The following is a 27,181-nucleotide window of genomic DNA, read 5'->3' on the forward strand; positions in this document are numbered from 1 at the left end:
GCAACAAGGGACCAAGATCTGATACCAATTGTTGAACAGTCTAGGATACTGAGAGGGGGGGTGAATTAGCATTCCCTTTTAAAAAAAATAGAACTTCTGAAACTTATTTTATTCTCAATTAATCTTAGCACAAACGTAATGCATGCAACATGATTGAAATGCAAGAGATACACAAACATAAGAGAGACATCATATTTTTGTATGTGGAAAAACCATGGAGAAATAACTCTCAAGATAATATAACTAGTTATATGAGATTACCAGGGTCATTGTTGGAGGGCTCACTGCCCAAATTACAACAGCTTCCTGTCGGAAGGCTTACTGCCAAGAGATAGAAACAAATATGAATACAAAAAATTGCATTTACATATACATAGGTTCAGTTCCTAGTAAGCTCAGAGAACTAAATAACTGCTTGTAGCAAATCCGGTCAAGAATCTTTGCAACTCTTTTGCAATCCGTCTATTCCAATCACACATACATCCATTGTAACATCAATTCGTTCTTTCTCACACTCATATTCCTACACACATAAAACCACACACACATCTATCTACTATCTGTCCATACCAAGCAAACCATAATATATATAAATACCGATAGGTACATGCTAAGTTACCGTGTTCGCCAAATTTTCGGCTTCGAGTTCGATATCCAGCAAACTTATAAAAACTGTATGAAATTCGCTAAAATTCGTTAAAAAATCGTTGGATAAGGCAGTGGTTTTTTCCGTCGGCGGGTGACCACTTCATTAATGCAGTCGGCAGGTATGGGGGTTGTGAAGGGGCCTCGAAAGGGCCGCGGGTCGATGGTATGCCCGACCGTCGGTAGGTTTTGTAGCGGTGTCAGAAGACAGAGAATATAATTTTATAATCTTGCCCGATATAATGCCCGATACGATGGGAACTAAAATGCCCGATAAGATTGACCCATAACGAAAACATTTTAGTATAATGTTGTTGCCCGATATAATATAAATGTTAACTAATATATTAACATTTCTTATAAAAGTTGTCCGATTTAACATTAATATATTATAAATTAAATATTTTTAATTATTTAATTCAAATTTTTAATTATTTATATTTAAAATTTGACAGAAAAAAAATAAAAATAAATATAGTTAAACAAATTTAATATTGTTTATTATGATATTTTTTGGATATATTATTATATTTAAAAATAAATCAAATTTATATAAAGCGAATTTAATGGCGAATTTTTTTTTGAATTTTTTCCTCCTGCCGAATTTCATTGTTGGCGAATTCGAACTTGAACATGAACGTGGTGACTTAGGGTACATGCACCAAGTCGGCCTTAAGAACACTTTCCCCAAGAATACTTCTCCATTGGTCTTCTACATATTTTATTTCAAGAATCTTCCAACAGTTAGATCACACGTTACAAACACCGGAGCAAAAACAAAAACCAAAAACATTCAAGGTCAGCTAGACCCGGAATGATCATATCCTCGCACTTCTGCAAGCATGTTTCCAAAGCACAAAAACTCGATCCAACTTGACACAAAGAAGTTAAGGTCATGAACAATGTATTGCCAAAAGATCATTATCAAAAACCAAAATGCGGAGGAATGCAGAGCACTGCAAACACTGTCGAACATCACCATTGCTAAATACACTTCTAGAGCACAACTTTCGGAGCACCAAATCCAATTGCCACAACTGAGTCCAAGACTTGGTCAATAAGAAAAACATATTCACATATTGCCAACACACATTTTTGGAGCAACATCTTTCCGGAAAACACATTTGCAACAACTATAACACATCTGCAACACTAGCTTCCTGACATAACAACAAGGTTCTTCATCTTCATACATACATACCTATCTTCCACTGTTCTATATCACCTCCACTTTCTACACTGTCTTAGACTTCAGTATATCCGGACCTATCCAGATCACCGGGTTTGACATCAATGACAACCAAACATACATTTCTAATAGTTGCAAGATATATTTTTTACAACTATCTCTTCCTTGCTTAAAAGAGTTGTGTCCTCTTTAGCTTGGAATGCATGTGCATTGTTGTTTAAAGGATATCTCCTTGGTGATGAAGGTGTGTATCTTGCTGCTCCATAATGTTCAGATCTGAAAGAATGCTTTCTCTTGAAGGATTGGTGGGATGAAATGATGCTTGATGGATGCTTGTTTATGGATGTGATATGAAAATGAATTGAAAAGATGCTCTTAGATAGGGTTCCTAGGGTATTTCATAAATTAGGCCGGCCTCCAATAGTCATATTGAACTATCAAGATCGGTGATCAACCTGTGGGAACCAAGGCACTGACATCTTTCAAAATGGGCCCAATCGGGGGGGACAAGGATGCCTAGCGCGCCTAGCGCCCTATTCCATTGCAACAAAGGTGCTTCAGGTGCACTCAGGCTCAAGATAGAGACCCGGATCACCGTGCGGTCATATGATGTCAGTTTGATAGTGCAAAGGCCAAAAATAGGATTGGAAAAGGGCCAGAGAAAACACACTAAGGCAAGGACACAAAAAGCAGTGTAAAATTGTAAAGGGTTACAATTTACGACATTGCAGTGTTAATGATTGTCATATTAGTAATGCCAGAATGGATAGCATGGGAGAAAATATAAACAAAATAGTTGAGTCTTTAGTGTTGTTACATTGTCTAATAATTGGTAAGGACTTCTAGCATTTTGACGTTGAAGGGGTGCTACAAAATAATCTATGAATCCACAATAAAAGAAGGAAAAGAAAATCATGAATCATAGCACTTTAAAACTAAAGATCTCAAAACTTTTAAGGATGGGAACTAAGCAATAGACTTGCTGCCTTAAGGAGGTTGGGGAGGCAAGCTTTTTGATTATCAGGAAGAGCCTTAACTCGGTGGATTTATTCTGTTAAATACCCATCTTGGCAATGAGTGAAGAAAATGATAAAATCCTTTCAAAAGGTCTATTAAAGTTGCAAGAATGAAACATAGTGTTTTCCCTCTCGGGTGAATAACTTAAACCATACAAATAAAGCACATAATGCAGAATAATAATGCCATAGATATCAGATAAAGTATAAGAGATGTTATTCCATTCATAATCCTCCTTCGTCACAAGTTACATTCGGAAGTATATAAAAATACCGAGGGGGTGCGAGCGCCAACCGTCGCACCTCAACTACCACCCCGTAGTTGTGTTGACGTGTCTAGAATCGCATTGCTGCAAACTCCATATGGCCAACGCAGAATAGAATAAACCAGCTGAGTATCCTATCCTCTCTTGAGATAAGGAAGTCCCTAATGCTATTTTTTACGTTTGATCAAAGGGGACAACCTCAAGGTTTTGTTTGTCAGGTCTTGACTGCCGGATTTCTCAGTGGTTTGATGTGTTTATGCTGGAAACACAAGGGGGACTTACGGTGAGATAGGTGATTGATAGATAAGTTCCCTGGAATCTTTATGATCTTTCTTATCAAATGATTTCAGTTGAGTTGATACTGTTTTCAATGGGACTGCAGATTCTCTTGATGAAAAAAGGGAAAAAGGAGGGAAGGATAGGGAGAGAGAGATACATGAAATATAAATTTTAACTAAGATAGCAAATTCAGTAAACAGACGGACACCTCCAAATAACTAGACTAAGCATCACCAGCTACTTAAGCACAATATTCGCATAAATCTAGTGCAATCTTCAAAGGAAAATAGGATTTTCATGTTATCAACTACAACATTAGAACTTTTACATTCATAGTGAGTATTCAATAACCGAACTAAGCATATGAAAGGTTCAGATTAACCATGCAGAGAGAAAGGCAATCAGCCAATCCCCAATGGTGTGAACTGCGAGGATTCTATTGGATGTTTGTTTGAAAATGCTATATAAAGGAAATAAACATAACTGAAAAATTTCTAAATTAATGAAGGAGACCATGCACTCACAAGGAAATTTGGAAACAGTTTTAACTTTGCATTAAATCTTGTAAATTTCATCAAATCTTTTGCAACAATTCAAGAACTTCTTACAAAATGAGGGAAAACTAGTCCCTTAAATAGGCTTCAAAAATGGATGAATGGCCCAGATCTAATCTAAAGAAGTGGCCCAGATTCATCCATAGAACATGGCTGTCCATACCCATAAATGGGAGGCAAATATCAACAACCACTCCAAAGGGAGCAATAACTACCCAAAAAAGGTAATTATAACAAATTCAGAAATAATCCAAAAAGGTGCATACATAAAGTTTTACATTTTAGTTGACTTGGAAGTCAAACATGACCTTTTGGTGCAAAAGTGCACTATTAAGATTTAGAGGAAAAAAAACACTTTTAAGAAATCACTTCTCTTTTCCATTTTCAGATGCTTTTACCAAGAATTGATCCTCTCCATGCAAATATTCATGCCAAAGGTCCCGACCTGCTGCACGTTCCTCGCGAACATACACCTGGAACCAGATGCATAATTGAAATAGCAGATTGAATGGAGGCATAGGGGGATGATGAATTTTGTATTGCATGCTCTCTAGATAATGATCTATGTGCTTCAAACCGTCTTGCCAGCTGGACCGATTAGCTTCAAAACTCAAGATATCAGAGTGTAATTTACTAGCAAAATCTAGGTCCTCTGTAGAGTAGGCGACCTTGTCTATTTTTATCTGTCCTCTCAGTCTGGATGGATTATGGGATCGGACAGATTGTTTTGCCAACCCAAAACCATGGATCGGAGGATTACTCCACCAAGGTCCCTTGTGTTTCTCAGAATTTCTTCGCATGTCTCTTGCTCTTTGTTAATGGTGGCCTTTGTTTCATTCTTCATGCTGATAGCCCAGTACTATTCTTTAAAAATGTTGACGTCGTGGGGGCCCAAGATGTCAGACAATGTAGGAATTTGCGGATGGGTCTAGAAGAGAGCCTTCATGAGGGGAAGAGTTGTAGTAACTGCTTCGTGAATTATGAGGCATTCCCGCTTCATCTCGTATAATTTGACCAAAACGGTTTCTCGGTGGTGGGCCATTTCCTTTACATACTTAATGATTAGCTCCCCCTTCGCCTTGAGACTTCGAATCCATTCCCTGACGGCCCTTGCGGTGTCCCGTACTCCTTCAAATTCTATAGTGGTCCTCTGTGCCAATGCCGTCGAGGGAAAATGGGATTCGGAAGCATTGTGTAATGGTCTCAGGAGTTGATTAATGTATCCTTCGGCCTGCTCAGCACGGGTTCGATACATATCCTTTTCAACTGTTACTTCCTCAAGTTGCCTGAGCATGTTTTGCATTGAGTCCTTGAATTCCTCTTTTTCTTGCTCCTTAGTGGCTCGTCCAATGGGGACAGTCGTGATGCTATAATCTGCCAGTGTAATTTGATTTGCTGGCTTGTCTACAGGCGGGGTGGCGATGTGAAGAGTGCGGTTCCTTTGATCATCTTTAGTCATTCTAGAATATGCCTTGGGCTTTTTCTTCCCCTTAGCTTTAGCTTGGTCTATGCGCAAGAAAATGTCCTCCAGATCAATAGGTGGTTTGGTGGCGGCCTTGCGCTGGGCTCTAGCAATCAACCATTCTTGAGGTACTGCCCGGGCTGATGATATGGTTAAGTCTACATTTTGTTCTTTGATGTTTTCAGCCGACTCATCACAGATTCGCAGTTGTTCTGCTACCGGAGGGGTGGAAGAGGTGCCAAGTTCCTTGCTTGCAGTTAAATTTTCTCCCACTTCGCTGAACAACTGTCTCGTATCTTCATGTGATGGTTGTTCTTCAGTCCTTTCGAGCTCGCGAGTCTCCTTTGTCCTTTGCTCTCCCTCAACTGTAGAGTCATCTTTGGTTGTATTGTGGAGCACCAACTCATGGCGGCTCTGTTGGGTGGGTTCATGCACTTCGATCCTTTGAATGGATGGAATCTCTCCTTCCTCTATTTGGTTACCCGGTTCGGTTGATTCAATGGCTCTTAGCTCAGCTTCTAGCATGTTGGGCGCAGGAGGATCATCAGCTTCAAATGCATCAATGTCACTCTGGGAAGGTGGAGCAGGTATATAATCTAATTCTATTACATCGTTGGACGAACTGGGGTCCTTTGGCGATGAAGTGACCTCTGGTCTTCTTATAGGAATCTCTTTCCCTTCTTGTTCTCTTGGACGTCCGAGTCCCTCTGCAAGCCTTAGCCTTCTTTCTCTTCTCAGGTTTCTCAATTTCTTCTCTGGGTGCACTGGACGTTCCTTCATCCTCGGAAGATTGAGAATCGAGGCTGCCCAGTAGGTGGTAAGTGAACTGGACTCCCTCATGAATTAGCCTCTCAATCTACTGATGTAACCATTGGTCTGTATATCTTGCCGGGGGCTGCCATGACTGCCTCGAAATTGGTGATCGGGTCCTGGGACCAATCAACGCCGGGCAAAAGATGCCTTACTGCCTCAAATTCCAGGACCTGGAGGCAATTTCCTGAATCTGTGAGTTGATCTGGGACCCGGCGGTAGTCAAAGAGCTGCATTTGCTGCACACTCAACCTAGAATATTCACGTCTCCAGACCTCGTAGTCATCAGAGCAATTTTTCCAATAGTCTTCGACTGATTTCTTTGCTTTGTACCGCCTGCCATAGGCTCTCTTTGCCAGATTATCGTGATCGAAATATTTTCTCGGAAAATGCTCTTGTAGGCCATAAGAGGCCAGCTCTGCGAGGGATTCCTCTGCTAGGGTGGGGGTCTTCAGATGGACATCCTGGTTGCCTATAATCATGGGGAATGCGAATCCAGCCTGCTTGCTTTCTCTGAGTAGGACGTCGGCCGGACGTGACTGCCTCACGACCTCCATAAGAACTATTTTGTTAGTTGGGTACCGTGGAAGTCGGAGAGGGGCACCATCAAAGCCCGCTATTCGGATATAGGAGAACCTTGGGAACTGGATGAACCAGGCTCCGTATCTCTGTACTAGAATAGTAGCTTGCTCTGAGAGCCTTATGTGTAATCCTCCCTGCATTAGCCTAACCAGGCGCATTGTGAAGGCGTCATTGACGCGCTCATATTGGCCAACTGCGTAAGCTAGGCTTCTCTTTTCCCTCTGAGCTATATCTTGGTAGTGCAGCTGCAGGTAACAATCATAGACCTTTACCTAACCAGGCCCATTCCCGATTTCACCTTTCATTATCAAACTTGGTAGCGGCTGGTTCTTGGCGAACATGTAGACCAAATAAGAGGTCATAGTGAAGTATTTCTTTGTTTCAAGCTCTATCAACTGAGTGTGGATGTTGTCGCTTATGATCTGGGCCCAGTCGAACTTAGACTTCCCAGCGAAGACTTGCTCTGTAAAATAAAACATCCACTCTTCAAATTAGTTGGATTTAGAAAGTCCCATAACTCGGCTGAGTAATGTGACCATATCCCCATGCTCATTATGAAAGTCACTTCTTGGGGTCTTTTTCCCAATTCTGGCGCTTGGAAGCCTTCTCTCCTTGTACCACTCTTCGTTGATCAGTGTTCTGCATCTGGCCGGATTCATATCATATGCCCCCTGTGCTTCATCTATAGTCGTGGCCGTGGGATTGTTTGGGAAGGGAATGTCGAATGCGTCGCCAATGGCCTCAGGAGTGAAGTTGGCGAGAGTCATATTCTCAAGGAGCACCAATCTGGAACCTGGCTGATAACGTCGGGCAACCTCTACCACTAACTCAGTTTTGTACTACTAGAGGAAATCCCACCGCTTGGGCGATGCCACTTTCTACCATCTGTCTAGGCTTGCCATATGCGTTAGGGGAGAAGACCCAATACCTGAAGTCCTGGATGTCAATATGGCCTAGGTCGATATCACTGATATTGTCCCAGATGCTCTGAACTTTTGACTCCCTCAATCCCCCTCTTTGATACTGGTACTTCATCCTTTCAACTTTACGTGGGATATCTGATTTGGATGCTCGCGATGTCTCGGTTGTAGTAGGCGTCTTTGATGATTCTACCGCCGATTTAGGCATTTATCCTGCACAGCCGAACGTGGATTACGAGGCGATATAAAAGAAGTAAGGCGGGTTAGATAGAGAATACTCCAACATTCAAGGATTAATTCAAAATTTAGATTGGAAACAGAGTGACATTGCTAGCCGAGGGCTTGATTGAGCAAAACATTTATTCATGAAGCTTTTGATCGCGAATTTATACTTAAGCATTTTTTTGGATTAATTTTTAAAAGGGACAAAGCTCAAAAAATTCTCCGAAGTTTAAAAAAAATGCAATTTTTGGTTAAATCTTAGGAGCAAATTCTAATTTTCGACTGCTTTGAATGACGCTTTAATAGTCGGAAAAAGACGCGAATTTTGAAGACTTAAGCACTCCAATCAATTTTGCACAGGCATGCATCCAATTTAAAAAACATTTCAGATGATCAAGAGAGACAAAGCGTACTTACCTGATGAAAATGGATGGCGAGAAATTGCTTGACTTGCTGTGCAAAGACGAATGGATAGTTCTACAAATTTTGGAATTTCAATGGTTATTCTTCAATTCAAATTTTCGCGGCTGTTGTTTGAAAAGAATTTGTCATTTTTAGACTAAGTGATTTTTACCTTGGGCAATTGGTAATCTGAACTTGAATGTTTGGAATGGTTTGTGTCAGCGTTTTAGCTTGAATGCAATTTCTACTCTCTGGCTTCCCTTTCAAAATCGAACGCGATCCTCCCTTACGTGAACTTTGGCAGTATGGAGGGGTTTTGCAAACTTCTAAACTTCACGCTTCATTCCCAAATCGCGAACTTCGGAGCTATGGCGTTGTGATCTTCGGAGGAATGGAGGGGTTTTACCAATTTCGAATTCCTTCATTTGCCCTACGCGTTGCGACTTTGAGGATTTATGGCGAACTTCGGAGCTTGGGGAGGTTTTGAAAACTAATGAACTTTTTGCACCATTTGGCTTGTCGCCTAAGTTAGGCGTTTTGGACGATTTTGCAAACTTTAAAACTCTCACGCAATACTCCCTCCCTTCGCGATTTTCGGCACTCACGCAGCTTCTGCAAACTTCGAACCTTGGTGATTTTCGGGGCTTTCCGTTTTTTTTTGTGAGTTATACGAATTTCGAACCCTAAAGCACCTTCTGCAACTTTAAACTTTGAAATTTCGGAGCTTTGGATGCCCTTTGCGAACTTCGGAGTTTTAGACGTTTTTGGCAACTTTCAGAGACTTAACGCCTTTTGGCGAATTTCGGAGACTTAACGCCTTTTGGCAAATTTTTAAAGAACTTCGGACCTTTGAATGCCTTTTGGAATTTCAGAGTTTTCAACGCTTTTGCAAATTAACAAACTTTCAAATTTCGGCCCCAAGGTCCGAATTTAGACGACTCAAGTGAATTTCGGACCTTGGGGGGGTTTTTTGCAAACTTACCCAAATTTCGGACCTTAAGGCACCTTTTGCAAACTTACCCAAATTTCGGACCTTAAGGCACCTTTTGCAAACTTATCCAAATTTTCAAATTTCGGCCCCAGGGTCCGAAATTCGATGACTTAAGTGAATTCGGACCTTGGGAGGCTTTTCGCAAATTTTGGAGTTTTAGATGTTTTTGTTAACTTAAAGGCATTTTCGAAGTATTTGGGGCTTTTGTTAACTTTTGAATTTTTTGAGAATTTAACCCCAGGGTCCGAAATTCGCCCCCCTGGGCGGTTTTGGCAACTTTAGCGAATTTTTGGACCTTAGGCCCATTTTGCCAACTTTGAGAATTTCTCTCAATTTGGCCTGAAAGTCCAAAATTCGTCCTTAGAGCGATTTTGGCAATTTTAACTTTCTCCTCGAGAAGCGCGAGCTTGGACACTTGGGCAAGTTTTGTTAACTTTGGCATTTTGAAATGAAATTCGCTCCTCCTCCACCCGCAGGTGAAAATCGTCCTTCATTCAAACCTTGTAAACTCCGCAAAAAAAACAAAACCTCACGCGATCTATCTCATCGCTCTTACGCGAAAAAAATGACAATTTTGGGTCGTCATGCGACCTTCAGATGCGCTGCTCTTTGCTTGGCAGGCTTCGCCAACCCCTATCATCTTGTGCCTATCCAAGGCGATTTCACAATTTTGAACAATCTCTTGGCATCATGCCCAGTGGCTAGACTAGCCTAATGGAATCATTGGCTCTTTCCTTTCAACATCATTACTTCACGGACCAGTCGCGGGCTCGCTTGAAAGGACGCGAGACACTCTGCGCAAAACTCAACAGAGCGAAGACAAAAGGCTCAAAAACAGGAAGGGGGACCCTGTCGGCGACAGGGAGCGTTTGTAACGCACAACAAATGGCGACTCTGCTGGAGAAATGCTCCCAATCATTTCGGGGACGCAAGTCCGGATCGAACCCAGGATCTCTGGTTAAACACCACGATTCAGACAAGAAAAGGAGAAAAGGCCTTTCAAAACGAGATAGTGTCAAGGGTCAAATCGAATCACATGCAAATCGGATTAACTAGTGTGTGCAAGTGGAGTTTATTCCAGCTTAGAAAAAGTTGAGGCGTCAATGTTTAACCGTGTCGAGATGCCCAGTGAGCTGATACTTCAAAAGCAACCTGGATAGAGCCCCACTGCCAGCGAGCGTTCATAGCCCCAACGGAGTTATCGCCTGTTAGCTCACAGAGATTGCTCTGTTTCCGACAAGAAAGTTTTACCCTTTTTGCTCTGTACTGGCAAAGATGCTTGCATTCCCATTTGCCAACCTTATGTTGGTATTAAATTGATTTCAAAGCGCTTTTCTCTTGATTCTTTTCTCTATTTTCCTTTGGCATGGCAGGCAATGAAGCCTACGCGTGATTGAGCGTAACAGTGGTTGCTGAAGCATAGCCTCGGACCTTTCATCGATGTAGTGTCCCTTTGATTAACAACTAATTGTATGCGATTTTAAAATGTATTTGTGTAGTAATCACGATATCGGGGATAGGTTTTGACAAAAACAAGATCTTGCAGAGAAAGGTCATCTAGATTAAACCGACCTCATCATGGGGTGCTCCATCAATCAAGAGCCCTCCCCGAACTTGGATTCTAGATGTAGAAGGTTACAGAAATCCAGCATCGCACCAAAGTTGTACATGGCATAGGCTTCCTTTCAAAATTGACAGGGGTCCGAGAACAAAACAGGAAAGCAGGAAACTAAACTAAAACAGGAAACGGAAAACTAAACTATCATATACAGCGGAAAGGCTTCAAGAAACCTAAGGTTGGAAATAATGCTTGAGGAATTGACCATTCACAGGCAAGGGGACGTCCTCACCTGTTAAGGTCCTGAGTCGGAATGCATTCTCTCCCAAAATTTCAGAAATCTGGAAAGGACCGAGCCACAGATTATCGAACTTGTCGTGCTCTCCTTTCCGCTCATGGGCTTTGTCCCAACAAAGGACGAGGTCAGGAATGTGGAAGGCTTTTACTTTCGCCCTTCTGTCGAACCAACGCTTGACCACCTCTTGGTGTTTGGCAAAATTATCTATGGCGTTGTCTCTCTTTTCTTCCAAATATAACAGCTGGGACAACCTGGCCTCCACGATGTTGTCGATTCCTAGATATTCTCTCATGAATTGCAAGGTTGGTATTCTCAATTGTATAGGAAAGATGGGGTCGAGGCCATATACCAAATGGTATGGTGAAGTTCCAATGGCGGCCTTACATCTGGTGCGGTCTGCCCAAAGGGCAAATCGGAGTTGGGTGTGCCAATCTTTTGGATTCTTGTCGAGAAGTTTTTTGATCACTTGCAGCAGGTTCTTGTTAGTGGATTCTGCTAAACCGTTACCCTGGGGATAGTAGTTAGATGAAAATTTTAAGGTAATCCCGTAATCAAAGGCCCAATTTGAGAATTTTAACGATGCAAAAGCGGAACCATTATCACAGACCAAAGCATGAGGACAGCCAAAACGTGTAATAATGTTCTCTTCTAAAAATTTAATAACAGCATCAGCATTGCATTGCTTCAAAGATTGAGCTTTAGACCACCTCGTACAGTAATCAGAAGCGATTAGAATGCACCTGTGTTGCGCAGAGGAGGGTGGGTTGATCGTACCTATGAAGTCGAGCGCCCACTGGCCAAACGGTTTTCCCTCTATGACTGGTTGGAGTGGCATGGCTGGAGTTCGCTCCTTAGTTGCGGATACTTGGCAAATATGGTAGATCTTCACATGGTCATGGGTGTCACGGAATAAAGTAGGCCAATAATAGCTTGCCCCATGACCTGTCCCAAACTTAGTATGGAACTGCTCTATAATTTGGCGTGCTTCATCTCTGTTCACGCACCTTAGGTAGATGCCCTCATGGTTTCTTTGATACAAGACAACACCTTGCAGCATGAAACGGCTACTCTTCATCCTCAGTGCCCTTTTCTGTACTGGGTTAAGGTGTGATGGAAATTTTTGATTAAGAAGATAGAAGGTTATGTCATCATACCACTTGTTCAATCAGGTATTGTTGATGCACGATTCCTGAGCATTCAGACGCGAGGGTCTGCGTCAAAGCTTGACCTCGTACTAGCTTCATGGGCTGGATTTCAATGTCATGCTCCTGGATGATGGTCACCCATTTGCCTCTCCTTTCACCTAGCTCATTCTGCATCAACAATGTCTTTACTGCTACGTCCGGCACTATGGCATATACCTTACTCAGTATATAATGCCAGAATTTCCTGATAGCTTTGACTAGCGCATAAGCTTGCTTCTCAATATTCGGGTATCTTAATTCAGCCTCCTTCAGCGGAGTGCTCATGAATGCTATCGGGTGCTCTCCCTCTTCTTCCTTTCACAGAGTCAAAATTGTTGCACACGTGTGTTTAGAAGCGAAGGAATATATGTAGAATGGCCTTAGGTAGTCTGGGCTTACCAAAACTGGTGCCTGGACGATAGCTTGTTTGATTTCTTCGAATGCCTTCTTGGTCACTGGGGTCCACTCTATCTTAGCGTCTTTCTTTAGCATGTCATTGAGGGGGCGAACTATTCCAGCAAATCCAGTTATGAATTTTCTGACAAAATTTATCTTCCTGAAGTATGACTTAAGTTCCTTTTTGCTGGCGGGGAGATTGATTTGCAGTATGGCTTTGATTCTATCGGGATCGATTGAAATCCCTTTTTCTGAGATAACATGACCGAGAAGCTTACCTTCGGTCACGCCAAACATACACTTCTTGGGATTCAGGGATATCCCGAATTGGTGATAGCGCTGAAAAACTTTCTGCAGATCATTCACATGATCCGCCCTTTGCTTGGAGAAAACGGTCAAGTCGTCCATATAGATAATGATGCACCGGCCTACGAGATCCTTAAAGGTGATGTCCATGGCGCGCTGAAATGTAGCTCCTACATTAATCAAACCAAAAGTCATCATTCTATAAGCAAATATTTCCCACTTAGTGGTGAATGCGGTCTTCAGTCGGTCCTCGTACTCGACCATTACCTGATTATACTCGGAATAACTGTCTAGGAAAGACATCATTTGGGATCCATTAACCATTTGCAGGATTTCATCAAGTGAGAGCAGCGGGTAGTTATCCTTTTCTGTTGCTTTATTTAGATTGTGGAAGTCGACACATAATCTGATTTCACCGCTCTTCTTCCTCACGAGAACTAGGTTAGCGACCCAGGTAGAATGTCGTACTGGGAAGATGATGCGAGAAGCCAGCAATTTCTTTACTTCTTGGTAGATTAAAGGTTCGAGGAGGGCATTCATTGGCCACTGCCTTTGTTTGAAAGGTTTTTAGTCCGGCTTAAGAGGTATGGTATGAGTTATCATTGAAGTGTCATAAGTTTTGAGATCCTCATACCTCCAAGCGATGATATCTGCGAATTCTCTCATGTTCTTGAGGATTTTGTCTTTTTCCTGAGATGTACATACCTTGCCAATCAGCACGTTCTTTTGATTCTCTTGCATGCCAACGTTGATTTTATCGCAGGCGCCTCCTTCAAAAGTACCTTCCTTGTGAGATTTGAGCTGGTCCCAGTCGAAAATCCTTTCCAACTGTACCATACCTCTAGGAATGGTATTAGTCCTGAGATTCAAGACTCCTTCTATGTCAATCTCGGCCTCTCGAGGTTCTTCCTCATCAATAATCTGTGTCGCAAACACATCTGAGCTTGTAATGAAGTCAATGATGTGCTTATCATCATCGAACACTTGAAAATTAGTAACATTGTCCGGAACAGATGGGACTGATGTTAACTCCACTGTGAATTTTTTAAAACTTTGCATTGACAGAGGCTCGAGCGTACTTGTAGCCTGTGCCAATGAATCAACAACTTGATTCTGTGATCTGAATATGGCCTTGATGTTGAAAGCATCAAAACTCTCAATTATATCCCACACACGGTTGCGATAGACGCTAAGTCTCTTGTCATGGCAGGTGTATTGTTTTCGAACTTGTCGGACTACCACTTCAGAATCTCCGAAACAATGCAAGATTTGAGCTCCCTTCTTGATGGCTAGCAGCAATCCATGAATCAAAGATTCATACTCTGCCATGTTATTAGTACAGTGAAACTGTAGTCGGTAGGAGGCCAAATAGGTTTCATCGGTAGGGCTTATCAGTTCTACCCCTGCTCCATCTCCTCGCTTGGACTTTGAACCATCAAACCTTAGAGTCCAAGTTTGATTTGGGTTGGCAACCTTATTGGTTGCGATTGTCAGACCTATCATTTCATACTTTTCTTGCTTAGGAGGCCTCCTTTCAGGAATCTCGGGGAAAGCGGTGTCTTCTGGCCTGAGAGTGTGGGTTTGCAGCACTTCTGAATGTCTCTTCCATGCTTGATTTAATGTTGTTCTGCATAATGAACATGTTATTTCTGAATGGGCGGTATTGTGAACTTTGCACCAGCCGGTTAGAAGCAAATCCTCAATAGAATCTTGACGGTTGAGATGGAGAATCTGCTCCGTGTGCTTGCAAAAAAACTCCCTCAAGCTGTTGAACAACTCACTTTCTTCTGGTGACGGGATCTCTTTATCATAACTCTCTGCGATTCTTTCCATATTTTGGACTGGATTTGAGCATTGTACCAACAAAACTTCGTTTGTTGAGTCTATGTGAGCCCTGTAAGTGCCCATATCCGATTCTAGAAACAGGGTCTCATTGGCCTAGTTATATTCGGTGATCATTAGTTTAAGCCTAGGTTCAGATTCAATCCGGATCTGGTTTGCTACCCCTCTCCATGGTAGCCACATATGAGTGAAACTAGAATGCAACCAGCTGTTAAGGACTCGGGTCCAATCTCGGCTAAGCAACATGCCATATGCTCCCGGGATGTCTACTACTTGGATATCAATGTACATCTGGATACGCGGATCTGCTGTCAATTGCATGTGTATATTGTTCAAATCCCCCACTACCATCACTTCAGATTTATCTAATTGAGTAACCTTTCGGTTAGTCTTGGTGGGGGTTAGGCCTAGAGCGCTGCATACTGATAGAAGCATAACATTAGCTGAAGCTCCTGAGTCTATTAGACAATTGTGCAAATTCTTACCAAAGATTCTGAGAGTTAATAGGAAAGGCGGGGGTTCTAGCTTTTCAATGAACAAACTAATAGTAGGCTCTGATGGCAGGGTGTCATTGTTCATGATCAAGATGTCTTGAGTTCTTCCTCATGCATGCACTCCAAAACCAGTTTCCATAGGCTGATCATTTGAGAACTCGGCCGGTGTAGCGTAATTTACTGTTGCACCCCTAGGATTTGTTAGTGCTCTTACCTCACTGCTGACCCTTTGGAGCTGCCCTGGTGGTACTCTCGGTCCGGAGTTCTCATCGGTCCCTTTGGACTGAACTGGCAAGGGTTCCTTAAGGCTGCCCAAGACCACGTCCCTAACCTTGGAGACTTTCATCAGTTCAGCAAGGGATAAACTGACTTTGATCTTCTTGATTTCATCTGCCACCAACTGGCCTAGTTTAGTAATCTCTATATTGCTAGATGGCTTGTCACTGGAGCTCTGGTTTGTGGCAGCGGTCGGCTGATTCTGAGGAGTAAGTATTCTCGGAGGGGCTTGCGCCTTTTGCGGCTGACCTTGGCCCGCATACTGCTGCGATGCCCTAGGATAACTTGGGTTCTTGTTGGCATTCTGATCTGGAGGAACTTGAATGTCCTTAGGAGGTGTGGAAGTAGTGTAAGGGCCACTATTGTTGTTCTGGTTATTGTTGTTGTAATATCCCCGATTGCCGCGTTGGTATTGCTGAAATGCATTCACATCAGCAGGTTGGTTTGGCTCTGCAACCTCATTTTCATCCTGATTAGGAAAGAAGAACGGGGGAATGTAGGTTTCTAAGACAAGTGTTGTATTGTACCTTGGTGACGATACTATTTCAAATCTGGTGGGAGGAAGCACTGGCTGAGGCATTGTGTTTTCCACTTCTCGTTGGAATATATTTGCTGCAACCTGAAACTCGTCACATTGCAGCTCTGAGTGCTGGCTAGTATTATGCAACCTGCACCAATTAGAAAGAGCTGCCTCTGCCAAAAATACCCTATCTGTTAGCCTGTTTTCTGATGCCGGCGGGTTATCAAGTGGAGTGGGGACTCCTCCGTTGTTGGGACGGGTGTTCCACGTCCTTGTGGGTCGTTGATATCCTTGGTTTTGGTATTGACCTTGGTGCTGACCTTGTTGCTGGTTCCTCTGACTATTTTGCAATTGGTTATTCTGATTTTGCAGATAAGTGACCTTAGAGGAAAGCTTCTTCATTTGGTTAGTTAGCTCCCGCATTTCATCCTTCTCCTCTTGGGTTCTAGACGACACTGTGGTATTCTGCAAATATATGGGCTGTTTAGGAGGGATATGGGATATAGGTGGTCCCGGGTGGAGCACCAATTGATTTGTAGGTTGCTGAGGCTGATATGCCAATTGCGGAATTGGATTCATAATAGGCATTTGGTGAGCCAAAGCCTGGCTGATTTCTTGAATTTGGTTAGGCATAGCGGGAGGTCCTAATTGCACCAATGGTCCGGCGATGTTTTGGCCTAGTCCTTTACTGATCTCCATAGCCATAGCATAGGCTTCAGTTAATGTGGTCGGTGCGGGGTGTGACTGTCAGACAAACATAGCTGTTAAGTAGTCCAGAGCTGAATAGTCGATTTCCCTCGCCGAAGCATCACTTACCACATATGGATCTTGCAATCGAGTCGAGGGGCAGCACCCCTGCCGCCAACACCAATTTACAACCCTCAGAACCACACGAAAGTCCATGGCGCACATCATTTCTGTGATATTTTAAGATGTCAAAACCCTTCTTCTCCACTCTAATATTTTTCAGCGTCCTGGCTCCAGATGTCATCGAATAATTTTTCAATTTGGTCGTCGTTGTTTTTTTTTTTCCACTACAATGTCCCTGATGGCACCCCGACCATACAACCTCCCAGTATGGTCAACAACAACACTGACACCTCCAATCGTACGGCGACCTTCCCGTGCGGTCAACACCCTTCTTACCGTACGCACAACATGGTCAACCGTACACACCGTACGGGCCTCCTTCCACACGCCCAACCGCAGTTCAACCGTACGGTGGACCACTGACAACGGAGCGGCTGCGTGTTTGTGCAGTTGAGTGTGTGTTTGTGCGGCTGCGTGTGCGTGTTTGTGCCTTTATGCCTTGCGTGGCGATATCCACTGCATGGTGGTGCCACTGTACAGTGGTTCCACCGTCGGTGTTGCCACCGCACGGTGGTTCCACCGCCGATGGTCCCACCGTCGGTGTTGCCACCGCACGATGGTACCACCGTACAATGGGCCCACCGTGGCTTTCTTCCTTCTCTTTTTTTCTTTTTTTCTTTTTTTAAAATTTTTTCCTAAGTGTCCAGATTCGGCTCGGGTTTCATGCCTCTGGGATCACCCTTTCTCGGTTTGCCTCGCCCGAGAGTCTCCTGCTTTGGTCCTGTGCCTCTCGAGTCGCCTGCGCGGCCTCTCAGGTCCCCTTCCATCTTATCGGGTTCCCCTCCGGACTCTCAGGTGTCCTTCTGGCCTCTCGGGTCCCTTGCGCTCTTCTCGTGGTAGGGTTTCAATTTGGACCTGTTGGTGGCAAGTTTATTTTTAGTGGCCATCCGAAGACCTGGAACCATAAATTCTACAGGAACCACAGTCTCCTTCCCGTACATAAGAAGAAGAATAATAAACATTTTGAAGGCCGTGGCCTTCCACACAGGGTTCCAATTGTTGCCGACACAATTGATCTTGGGATTATCTACATCACCGAGGTTTGGGGCGTCTCCCTTCCAATATTCTCTGTATTCTGGCAGGTACACCTCCTCTGTTACTCGCTCTGGTTCCTCTACTTCGACCTTGTAACTCTGGAACATTTCGTAATCCTCCATCTGTCAGTGGAAGAGCTCGTTCAATGACCCTATCTCATCCTCAGAGCACTCTCCTAGTTTGAGAATCCCTTCGTCGTTGGGCTCCTTGCAGCTCCGTCCTTCGTCCCTCAGGTCACCTTTTCCTTCACCCTCCGATTTCGAAGATGATGCTAGTTCCTCGCCGACAACCTGGGTCCTCAGATCAATGGTGTACTTCTGCCCCCCCTTTCTCCATAGAAAGGGTGTTCTTTTTCCAGTCATGGTTCACCTTTGCTGTAACCAGCCACCCTCTGCCTAAGATGGCGTCGTACCCCTTCTTCTTGAGTGGGATTACCACAAAATCTAGTATGAAGGGTTGCATGCCGATGGTGACCGGCTGGGCCATTAGGGTGCCGAGTGGCTTGATGCCGTGCTGGTCTGCACCTACCAAGTTGAACGTGGGTGGCCATAGTGTTGGGTTCCCCAGCTTCTTCCACGTATCCTCTGGCAGTACATTCACCCCCGAACCTCCATCCACGATGGTGTCCTTCCTCGAGAATTCCCATCTCTACTACAACAGGATGCTGACCACTATTTAAGGCCAACAACATTGGGTTAGCCGAGGGGCTGACCGAAACTTCCGCCCGTGTGGCACGCAAAGGTGCCTGCATAGTGGTTTGTATGGAACAAAAAATGGCGGTTCTTAACTGTGGCATTGTTTCTAGGTCGTCCTTTGCCCTTATAGGTACTTCCATCTGCAGTACTTTCCTAATGATGTTATTTTCAGCTTCCGTACAGGATGATGTACTCACCACCTCGTTGTTCCGTCGTTCGGCCATCATCTCACGTTCAATATTGGCCTTTGCCTCCTGTAATCTCTACTCCATACGGGGGTCGGAATAAGTGGCCTTTTTTGTCTGAGAGCGGGTGATCGCCAGTACTTCTTTCTCACCAGTCTTCTCAGCCTTCTCAATTTTGAGGAGATTAACCCCTACCTTTGGACAATTTGCGTCCTCATGGTCGCCTGGCCCACACCATCGGCAGAGGTGCTGAGGGGTGGCTTCCTTCGTGCAATCACGGGCGAAGTGCCCCCACTGATTACAGGCCCTACATTGGATCATTGGGTGACCCTTGGCGTCATACTGGATATGGCTTCCGTTATTGTTATTGTTGTTATTCCTTCCACTGTGGCGTCTGTTGTCCCGATAGCCTCCAGATGATGCTGTTGTGCTGGTTTGCTGGGCCGTACCCGCTGGTGCGGATGTTGTGGCCTGCTCAGTGAACAACACTTGGCTCATTTGCATACTTCGGGTTTTCATGTTGTATGGGCATTCCTTGATGGAGTGTCCCATCACTTGGCAAATTTCGCAGAATGCCCTCTTTGGGCAGATGCCCTTTGTGTGACCTTCTTCCTTACAATCAGTGCACCACACATCTTCGTTTTTGCTCATGCTTCCTTTCATATTCTTAAATTCCTTCAACATACGGTGCATATCCTTTTGAAGAGCTTGCACCTTCTTACTTGATGATTCGTCACTGCTGCTTTCTCCCAAGGACTCCTCTTCTATAGAGGACTTGTCCTTTTTCTTCCACGATGTTTTGTCTTCACTTTCCAAACCCATCGCGCGGTTATATGCGTCATCGTATGAAGTGGGCGGTACAATTTTCATCTTCCTCCACAGGGATGACCGCAACCCTTCCACGAACCATCTCTTCTTTAGTCCGTCAGCCGGCTGGTTCTCCATCTTCCCCAGTAACTCCTTTAACCGTCGGTTGTATGTCCGTACTGTTTCGTGCTTTCCCTGCTTTGTGCTTAATATCTCCGCCACAATCTCATTATCATCTCGAAGGAGTCGAAACTCCTTCTCAAAAGCTTTCTGTAGGTCATCCCATGTTCCCACCTTTGTTTTATCCGCATTAGGGTACCAATCAATGGCTGCTCCTCTCAAGGTGGCCGGGAACTGCACCATCCAATCCGCTTTGTCAACTACCTCGTTGGCTGACCATATTGTCTCACATGTACGACAGTGCCGTACGGGGTCATCGTTGCCATCTTCGTTGAATTTAGGCAAATTCGTTTTGCCCGCCATCGATGGGGGTCGTCTTCTTGGAGGTGGCTATGGCTACGTCTGTGCGTCGCTCCCTTCGGCGCCGGTGGTGTGTCCTGCGTGGGTGACTGGAGGTACGGTGCTTTGCCTGCTGTGTGTGGCACCTGCAACCGTACGGTTGTCCTCCCTTTCGTTCTCATCCGCACCCACTCCTAACTCCCTTTGGTGATCCTCACTTCGTGGCGTAAGGGATAAGTTTCTAAACTGATCCCGAGTCTCCTCGACTAGATTCCTCCGTAACCTTGTTTGCTCCAGAAACTCTTCGTGGCTCCTCACCCTATGGTGTTCTGGCGACGCGTAGAAATTTCCCTTGGCTTCTGCACCCTCCGTGACACCTCCTTGGTTGCCTTCGGGCAACCCCTTGGTAGGTCGTCCTTCGGCAAGTTGCCTTAGCCTCCGTCTACGTTCTACCCGTTGTTCTAGAATCAAGGCCCTCTGCGCGGCCTCTCACTTGTTCGTTTCTACTTTCTTATTTCTATCTTTATTTAATAGGTTGGGCATTAATTCCTATACATTTCCATAATTCACAACACATAAACCAGAACACGCCTTTATTAATTCATTTCGTCAGATACGTTCATCAACCGATTTACTGCCGGGATAACCTCCAGTCCTGTCCACACGTCACTTGGTGGGATTTTAGCCTCCGTCGCCTCTCATCGGATGTAGGTCTCGATGGCTACCTGGAGTAGAATTGAAAATTCCCTTGTTGCAGTGTCTTCTCCGGTGTAGAGCTTTGTTTGCGCGTCGTCGGCCTCTGGGTTTATCTCACCAACGGGTAGGCCCATCGTGTCCGTGTGCCATCCGCGTCTTCCGTTCCCGAGTATGTCTAGGCAACGGCGCCAAATGTTTGCCCTCTCAGGTGAATAACTTAAACCATACAGATAAAGCACATAATGCAGAATAATAATGCCATAGATATCAGATAAAGTATAAGAGATGTTATTCCATTCATAATCCTCGTTCGTCACAAGTTACATTCGGAAGTATATAAAGATACCGAGGGGGTGCGAGCGCCAACCGTCGCACCGCAACTACCACCCCGCGGTTGCTTACTAACCAAGACAATTACAACTTAATTAACTAGTTTTATTTTCATGTACAATATTGCCGCCAACACAGAGTAGGAGAACAAGGCTAAGAGTTGTAGCAAGAATGACATAGAGCAGAAGAAGACATGGTTAAGTTGCATTGATGACTACAACAAAGCTACGAGTTGTAGCAATTACAGTGGGGCAAAAGAAGATTCTTTCTCAGAATTCTGAAACACATGGAAGATGTAAAGAGCACTTACTAAGGAAAGAAATTAGTAAAAGGACTACCTTGATGGCGGTGATTATCCAGATGAAGATTCAACCTATGATTGTTCAATCCATCTACTGATGCTTGAGTGTGGCTCAGTGGATGGATTGGGAGATAGTCTTCAAAGCAAGTTTTATCCTGTGGACCCTACAACAACTGTAATGTCCCCTTTTCTAGGTGACATGAGATGAGTAGGGGTTGACCTACCATTCGAGTTTCCGTAGGTCAATGACATGGTTAGGGGACTCATTCTAAGGGTCATGGAGCTTTGCAGGGGCTCTGTGAGCCGTTTTGGACCTTCAGACAACAGTTTCTACTTTTTAGGGAGGTCTCCTATTTTTTAGGGAGAACGGGCAGTTGACTGAATGACCACTTGGGGGACCAAGGAGTAGAGCAGGATCCTTTTGAGCAGTTACAGGTGTTTGGAGAGAGGTTCCTACTTTTTAGGGCGATTCCTTACTTTTTAGGAGGTTGTGGCAGTTTCCATATTTGAGGTTCAACGGGACCATACCATGGTTTCAGTTTCAGGAAGATTGGGTGTGTTTCCTAGTTTCTAGGAGCATCCCTAGGTTTTAGGGATGGGACTGCCAGTTGGCCCATCTTCTTTGGCATCAGTCACAGATAGGTGACAAAGTCAGATTCATGTTTGGTTGGTTATTTTGGGCTATTATTGGATCTATGGAAATATTTTAATATATTTCCTAAGTTAGCGATTAAATAAATTAAAATAAGGCTATGTATATAGCCATTTCGAAGTAATAAGGGGTTTTTGGCTTCATCTGGTTTGATATGCCTATGTGTTATAGCTTGTTGGAAAGGTCTTGAACTTTGCTACATGATTTTCACCTCTCGGAGTCTTTTTGGATACTTGAAGCTATTTATTCGCAATAAAGTGATATTTTTCTATAGTTTGACGCCATAATTGGGAAAGTGTCACTTTAATTATAAAGCACAAGCTTTATTATTCTTTAGGGTTTGACTTGCAAAGAGAAAGGAGTTATAAGGAGATGAAAACCTAATTGATAGCATCTTTGATCATTTTGAAACTTGCGAATTTGGGAATTGCTCTGGAAGAGTGATTTTTGGTCTGGGACGCAAACCCTAGGTCTGAGCTTGCTGGGACGTAGCCTTCAGCAGGAGTTGACAGTGGATTTATCCAGGATTGCACAGAGATTGTCAGAGGTAGAAGACACATCTTCTTGGCTTGAAGATTCAGAGTGCATATTGGGGGTTTCAACAGGGCAGCTGGTCTATTTCAGCTGGCACGTGATTTGCAGCAGCTTCCACGCCTCCTTTGCAACCACGCCTTGTTTGTATGTTGGCTTGAAGGGTTGTATTCAGCTTATTTGGTCTTCCTTGTTCATTGCCAGTAATAATCCTCCATCTGGCATCAATCCAGATTGAGAACAGCTCCAAATAAATGCATGGATTCTTGCTGATTACAAAACTAGGTTATTTGCCTGGTATGATTTGCAGTATTTTCAGATTGCTCAAGTGTTCTTACATATGAACATTGTTTACTGTTTATTTCACAGTTGTTGCTATTTATCAATTACTTTACTTGTAACATCAAAACCCAAAAAGAAACAATCCCTTTCTGCAATTTTTGTCTATTCTATAAGATCACCAGAAAATTACAGAAAATATAGTATGTTTAATTAAGAATTTACAGCAGCAACAGCAAAAGGATCCATTTGGGATCTTTCAGTGGTTCCTCAAAATGCTTCACAATTGCCAATAGTGGTTCCTCATTCCACCCCTAGAATCACAAGAAGAAAATTGAATAAATTCATATGATCTAAATAGACATTATCATTTCATTAATTTATGTGCGGTTTCAGTGGAATATGTGTATTTTTTTGAGTGGCAGCTTGATGAGCTGCAAAACAAGTATCAAATTCTGTCTCAAATGGTCAACAAGATACAATTAGAGATTTCGGGAACCCAGCAATGGTTATTTGAAATCCTATATTAGATACCTTTCAAAGTGACTTAAACAAGATGTAGATATCACTCTTGCAGCAGCCTACTAACAGGAAGGGTTCTAAATTTAAACATATTGCTTTCAGCTCCAGTTTTCACCCTCCAATTATCTTCCATGCAAGTGAATATTCTCAAACTATTGGTTAGGGATCAAGCAATTCTGGTTTCTTACAAAGCAAGGCACTTCAAGAAGTAAATCAGTCCCAAATGACAGCATACTTATAGAACATCCACCATATGTTAGCAGAGCTGAATTCAACCATAGAACTTCTTTTACACTGTTCTAAATGCAATTGAAGTTTAACTACTTATATTTATATCCAGGAATATCTTTTAATACTGAAATGGTGGAAGTTTTGCACTTCTCTAGTTAATTCGTGTTACCTCGGGAGAATTCAAAAGAAAATTCAGTATTTTTTATTTAGGGTCTTGCACATTAGTAGTGCTAGTGTTTGCAGATTCATGTTGGATATCCACAGAAGTCTACAGGTTTATAAGAAGTAACAGAATACTTAAGAAAATGTCCTTTTCTTAGAGTCATGGTTCCAAGGTTTGTAGTTTACCTGCTTGGTTATTCTAGCTATAGTTAACCACTGTCAAGCAGTATTTGTACAAATTTTCCTATAGAAAGATAAATATTATTTATAAATTTCTTTTGAAGTTGTTTTCATAGTGCTGCATGATTGGTAGAATCTGGTGTTTAAAAGCTTTTATACATTGAATGTAAGAAATCCACGCCAAATATTTCTTTTTCTTATTAGGAAAACATTTATCTCTTATCCACATGATTATTCTTCACTACATTAGAGTCTTTTCAAATTTTACTTAAGATGTTGCTACTACTAGAGTTAGAAATCCTAAAATTGTTTAAAAATTTAAGTAATTTCATGGTGTTCAATGATCCCCTGTGAGATAATTAGCTTCTAGAAGGAAAATTAGTACCCCTTTTGGCCAACATGAATGATTCATTTGATGGAGTAAATAGCTCTACCATCGGGATGACTACCTATCCGTCAATACTCCTACTGCCCAGGGTCAAATTGAGCCTATGACAATATCCAGATACCACCATATATTATTACTGTATATATTGCATCAGTTGAGAAGTCATACATCTATATATGTGAGAGCACTCAGCTGGCATTTCTTCTTTCTCAATAGGGAAAGAGTGGGTCATCTCTGAACTCAACAGATGGATAAGATTCTGATCTAACTTCAATAGGTACATATTTTTCTCAGTTTGGAGCCATTTTAAATACAAATCTCTTGGCCAGTTGACTCCAGTGATGTCCTGAGTACTCCACTTATATATGCTTCCTAGTCCATCTTCTGTCACGAGATTGAGATTAATGGTTTCATCCCATTCTCTCACATGCACCAACTTGTTGCAATAGAAGAGTACCATTACTGCCATAATTTATTCGATCCTTTTTGTTTGTTTATATCATACAGGGAAGCATGGATGCTGCAGGGGTGGCACTCGTGTTGATTGGACCTGGCAGCATTGATCAGGTCAGTGTTTAAAAAAACAATCAATTTTCAAGATAGCATATTATTCAGTATGAACCATAAACCAATTTAAAGATTGATTATTTGTGGTTAACTTTATTCATGGCTATTTAATCTGCATTCTTCCTAATGTTTCTAGAAACCTCTGTGAGGCATGTGTATGTGTATTCTGAGTTTCAACATAGTTTGTTGCATTTGTTGAACATTGGATCAATGACGATACAATATTTCTTACCTTTTACCTGTAAATCTCTGTCTTTCTTATTTGGGAAGTAGAAAATGATAAAATCAATGGATAGAATAATTTGTGGTACAGTCAAGGAGCATGTCATTAGAAGAATCCCTAGAAAAGAGGGAAGCTACAATCATAATACAGCTATTGGACCTCCCTCAGAATCTATCTGTAAACTCACTCCCCAAGAACAAGCACTGTTGAATGTTTCTTGATTGTTTTCAAGGCAGCAAAAATGATTTTGAACCAACTTTTGAGGAATCTCTGTTTCTCTGTGATTCAGGGATGGCAAAATGATTTTGAATTTTGGAAATGGCAGGGGGGTGGAAATTAAATTCATTTATAAAATTACTTTTTGTATTTTTAAAATACAAATAAATTTAAGATATGTAAAAATAAAAAACTAAAAGAACTTCAATTAAAATAAATATGAATGTTCAAATATATCTACTAAAAATATTACCACAAGCTCATACAAAGTGTAAAATGCTTGAAAACTACTGTGACAGGGAGCAACCACATAGGTTTGTGAGTCAATGCCAGACTGAAACAGAACCAATTAATAATCTCTTCTTGTGACCGGCCTCCCATGCTTTAATGGTGGAATCTCTTCTAGAACAAGGATTTTGGCTGGCATTCTAAGAAACTTTTGATCAGCATCCATAAGATGAGATCACAAGTTTGCTTTCCATTCAGCAGGTCCCCAACATCCATTAATGGTTGTCTTTTATTCCTTGCTTCTAACCAGCAATGCCCTTCACTGCTTGTTCTTACTTGTAAAATAAAATGTATGCCAAGGAATTGATGTTTATCCATTTTTTTGTGAATGAAATTTGGTTCAGCTGAATTTTGTCTAAGGATTGAAAAATATATATTGTTCAAAAAATAGCCTTGACAAAGAATCACATAACCTGCTTGATTCTTGGAGTCTTCTAGTTCCCACGTGAATGGACCAGAACCATATGAGACTATTTCCAGAAGGTGGATGCTATCAATTTAGCTTCACTAAATCTGAAAGGCTACCTAGATTTGACCCCCTCTTATCTACTCCACCCAAGAAGGTTTGATTTCAATTACGACAAATTTATGGAAAGCCTTCCACTTTTTGTTGCCATTTAAAAGTTGTGGGTGCAGTGGAATGCCAGGACATCCTCAATTTTAATACAAAATTAAGGGGATATACTCATTTAGTATAAGAAATATGAGAGTGGGGAAGAGGGCTTCTATTCCCAAATGTCCTAGTCCTAGGAACACATCTTTGGGCAACAACGCTTAAAATCCAATTGCAAGCAAATATTTACCCTCATGTGTTGTAGATAAATAGTGGAAAATATGATTAAGTGATTTTATATGTAGCAAAAAATGATACTTCATCTCGTATTGGAATCAAGGCAACTTGGAAAGTAGAGGACTTGACGTTAGACAATTGTGGCTTTGATTTGATTTGAAGCAGCATAGATTGCCTGATATAGATATTTACTCTTTGGTTACTCAAATATCACCATGAGATATTATCATATTACAAACTACCTCTAATAAGTTTTGTAGTATCTTTTGTGTATAGAATTGGAGGAACTCCTACGGATACGGGTTGGCAAAATCAACAATTAGGCCCTCAAGGGTGAAACAAACCTACCTTGCGTTAAGGAGTATTGAAGATGCCAAACAATTGTGGTCTTATCATCTTTTTGTCTTACTTATAAGCATTGCAATTTAAAATGTACCCCTAACATCTTCAACTATATCTCTTGCATATTTGTCAAGAACCTTTAAACTTTGAAGAACAGGAAATTTGTTAAATTATCTCTTCCTTTTAATTGGTTTTATTGCTATAGAAATGATCAAGTGTA

General features: G+C 42.4%; 1 protein-coding gene across 1 annotated transcript in view; it reads left to right on the plus strand.

The window, feature by feature from the left end:
- The window catches only part of LOC131061011 (thioredoxin-like protein AAED1, chloroplastic), a 203,714-nt gene that overhangs the window by 56,908 nt on the left and 119,625 nt on the right, over positions 1 to 27,181 (plus strand). Inside the window, exon 4 of the mRNA XM_057994517.2 lies at positions 25,043 to 25,102. Within this exon, the coding sequence (XP_057850500.2) occupies positions 25,043 to 25,102 (60 nt within the window). The remainder of the gene's footprint in view (positions 1 to 25,042; positions 25,103 to 27,181) is intronic.

Source organism: Cryptomeria japonica, chromosome 9 (genome assembly GCF_030272615.1).
Source record: "Cryptomeria japonica chromosome 9, Sugi_1.0, whole genome shotgun sequence".
Taxonomy (NCBI): Eukaryota; Viridiplantae; Streptophyta; class Pinopsida; order Cupressales; family Cupressaceae; genus Cryptomeria; species Cryptomeria japonica.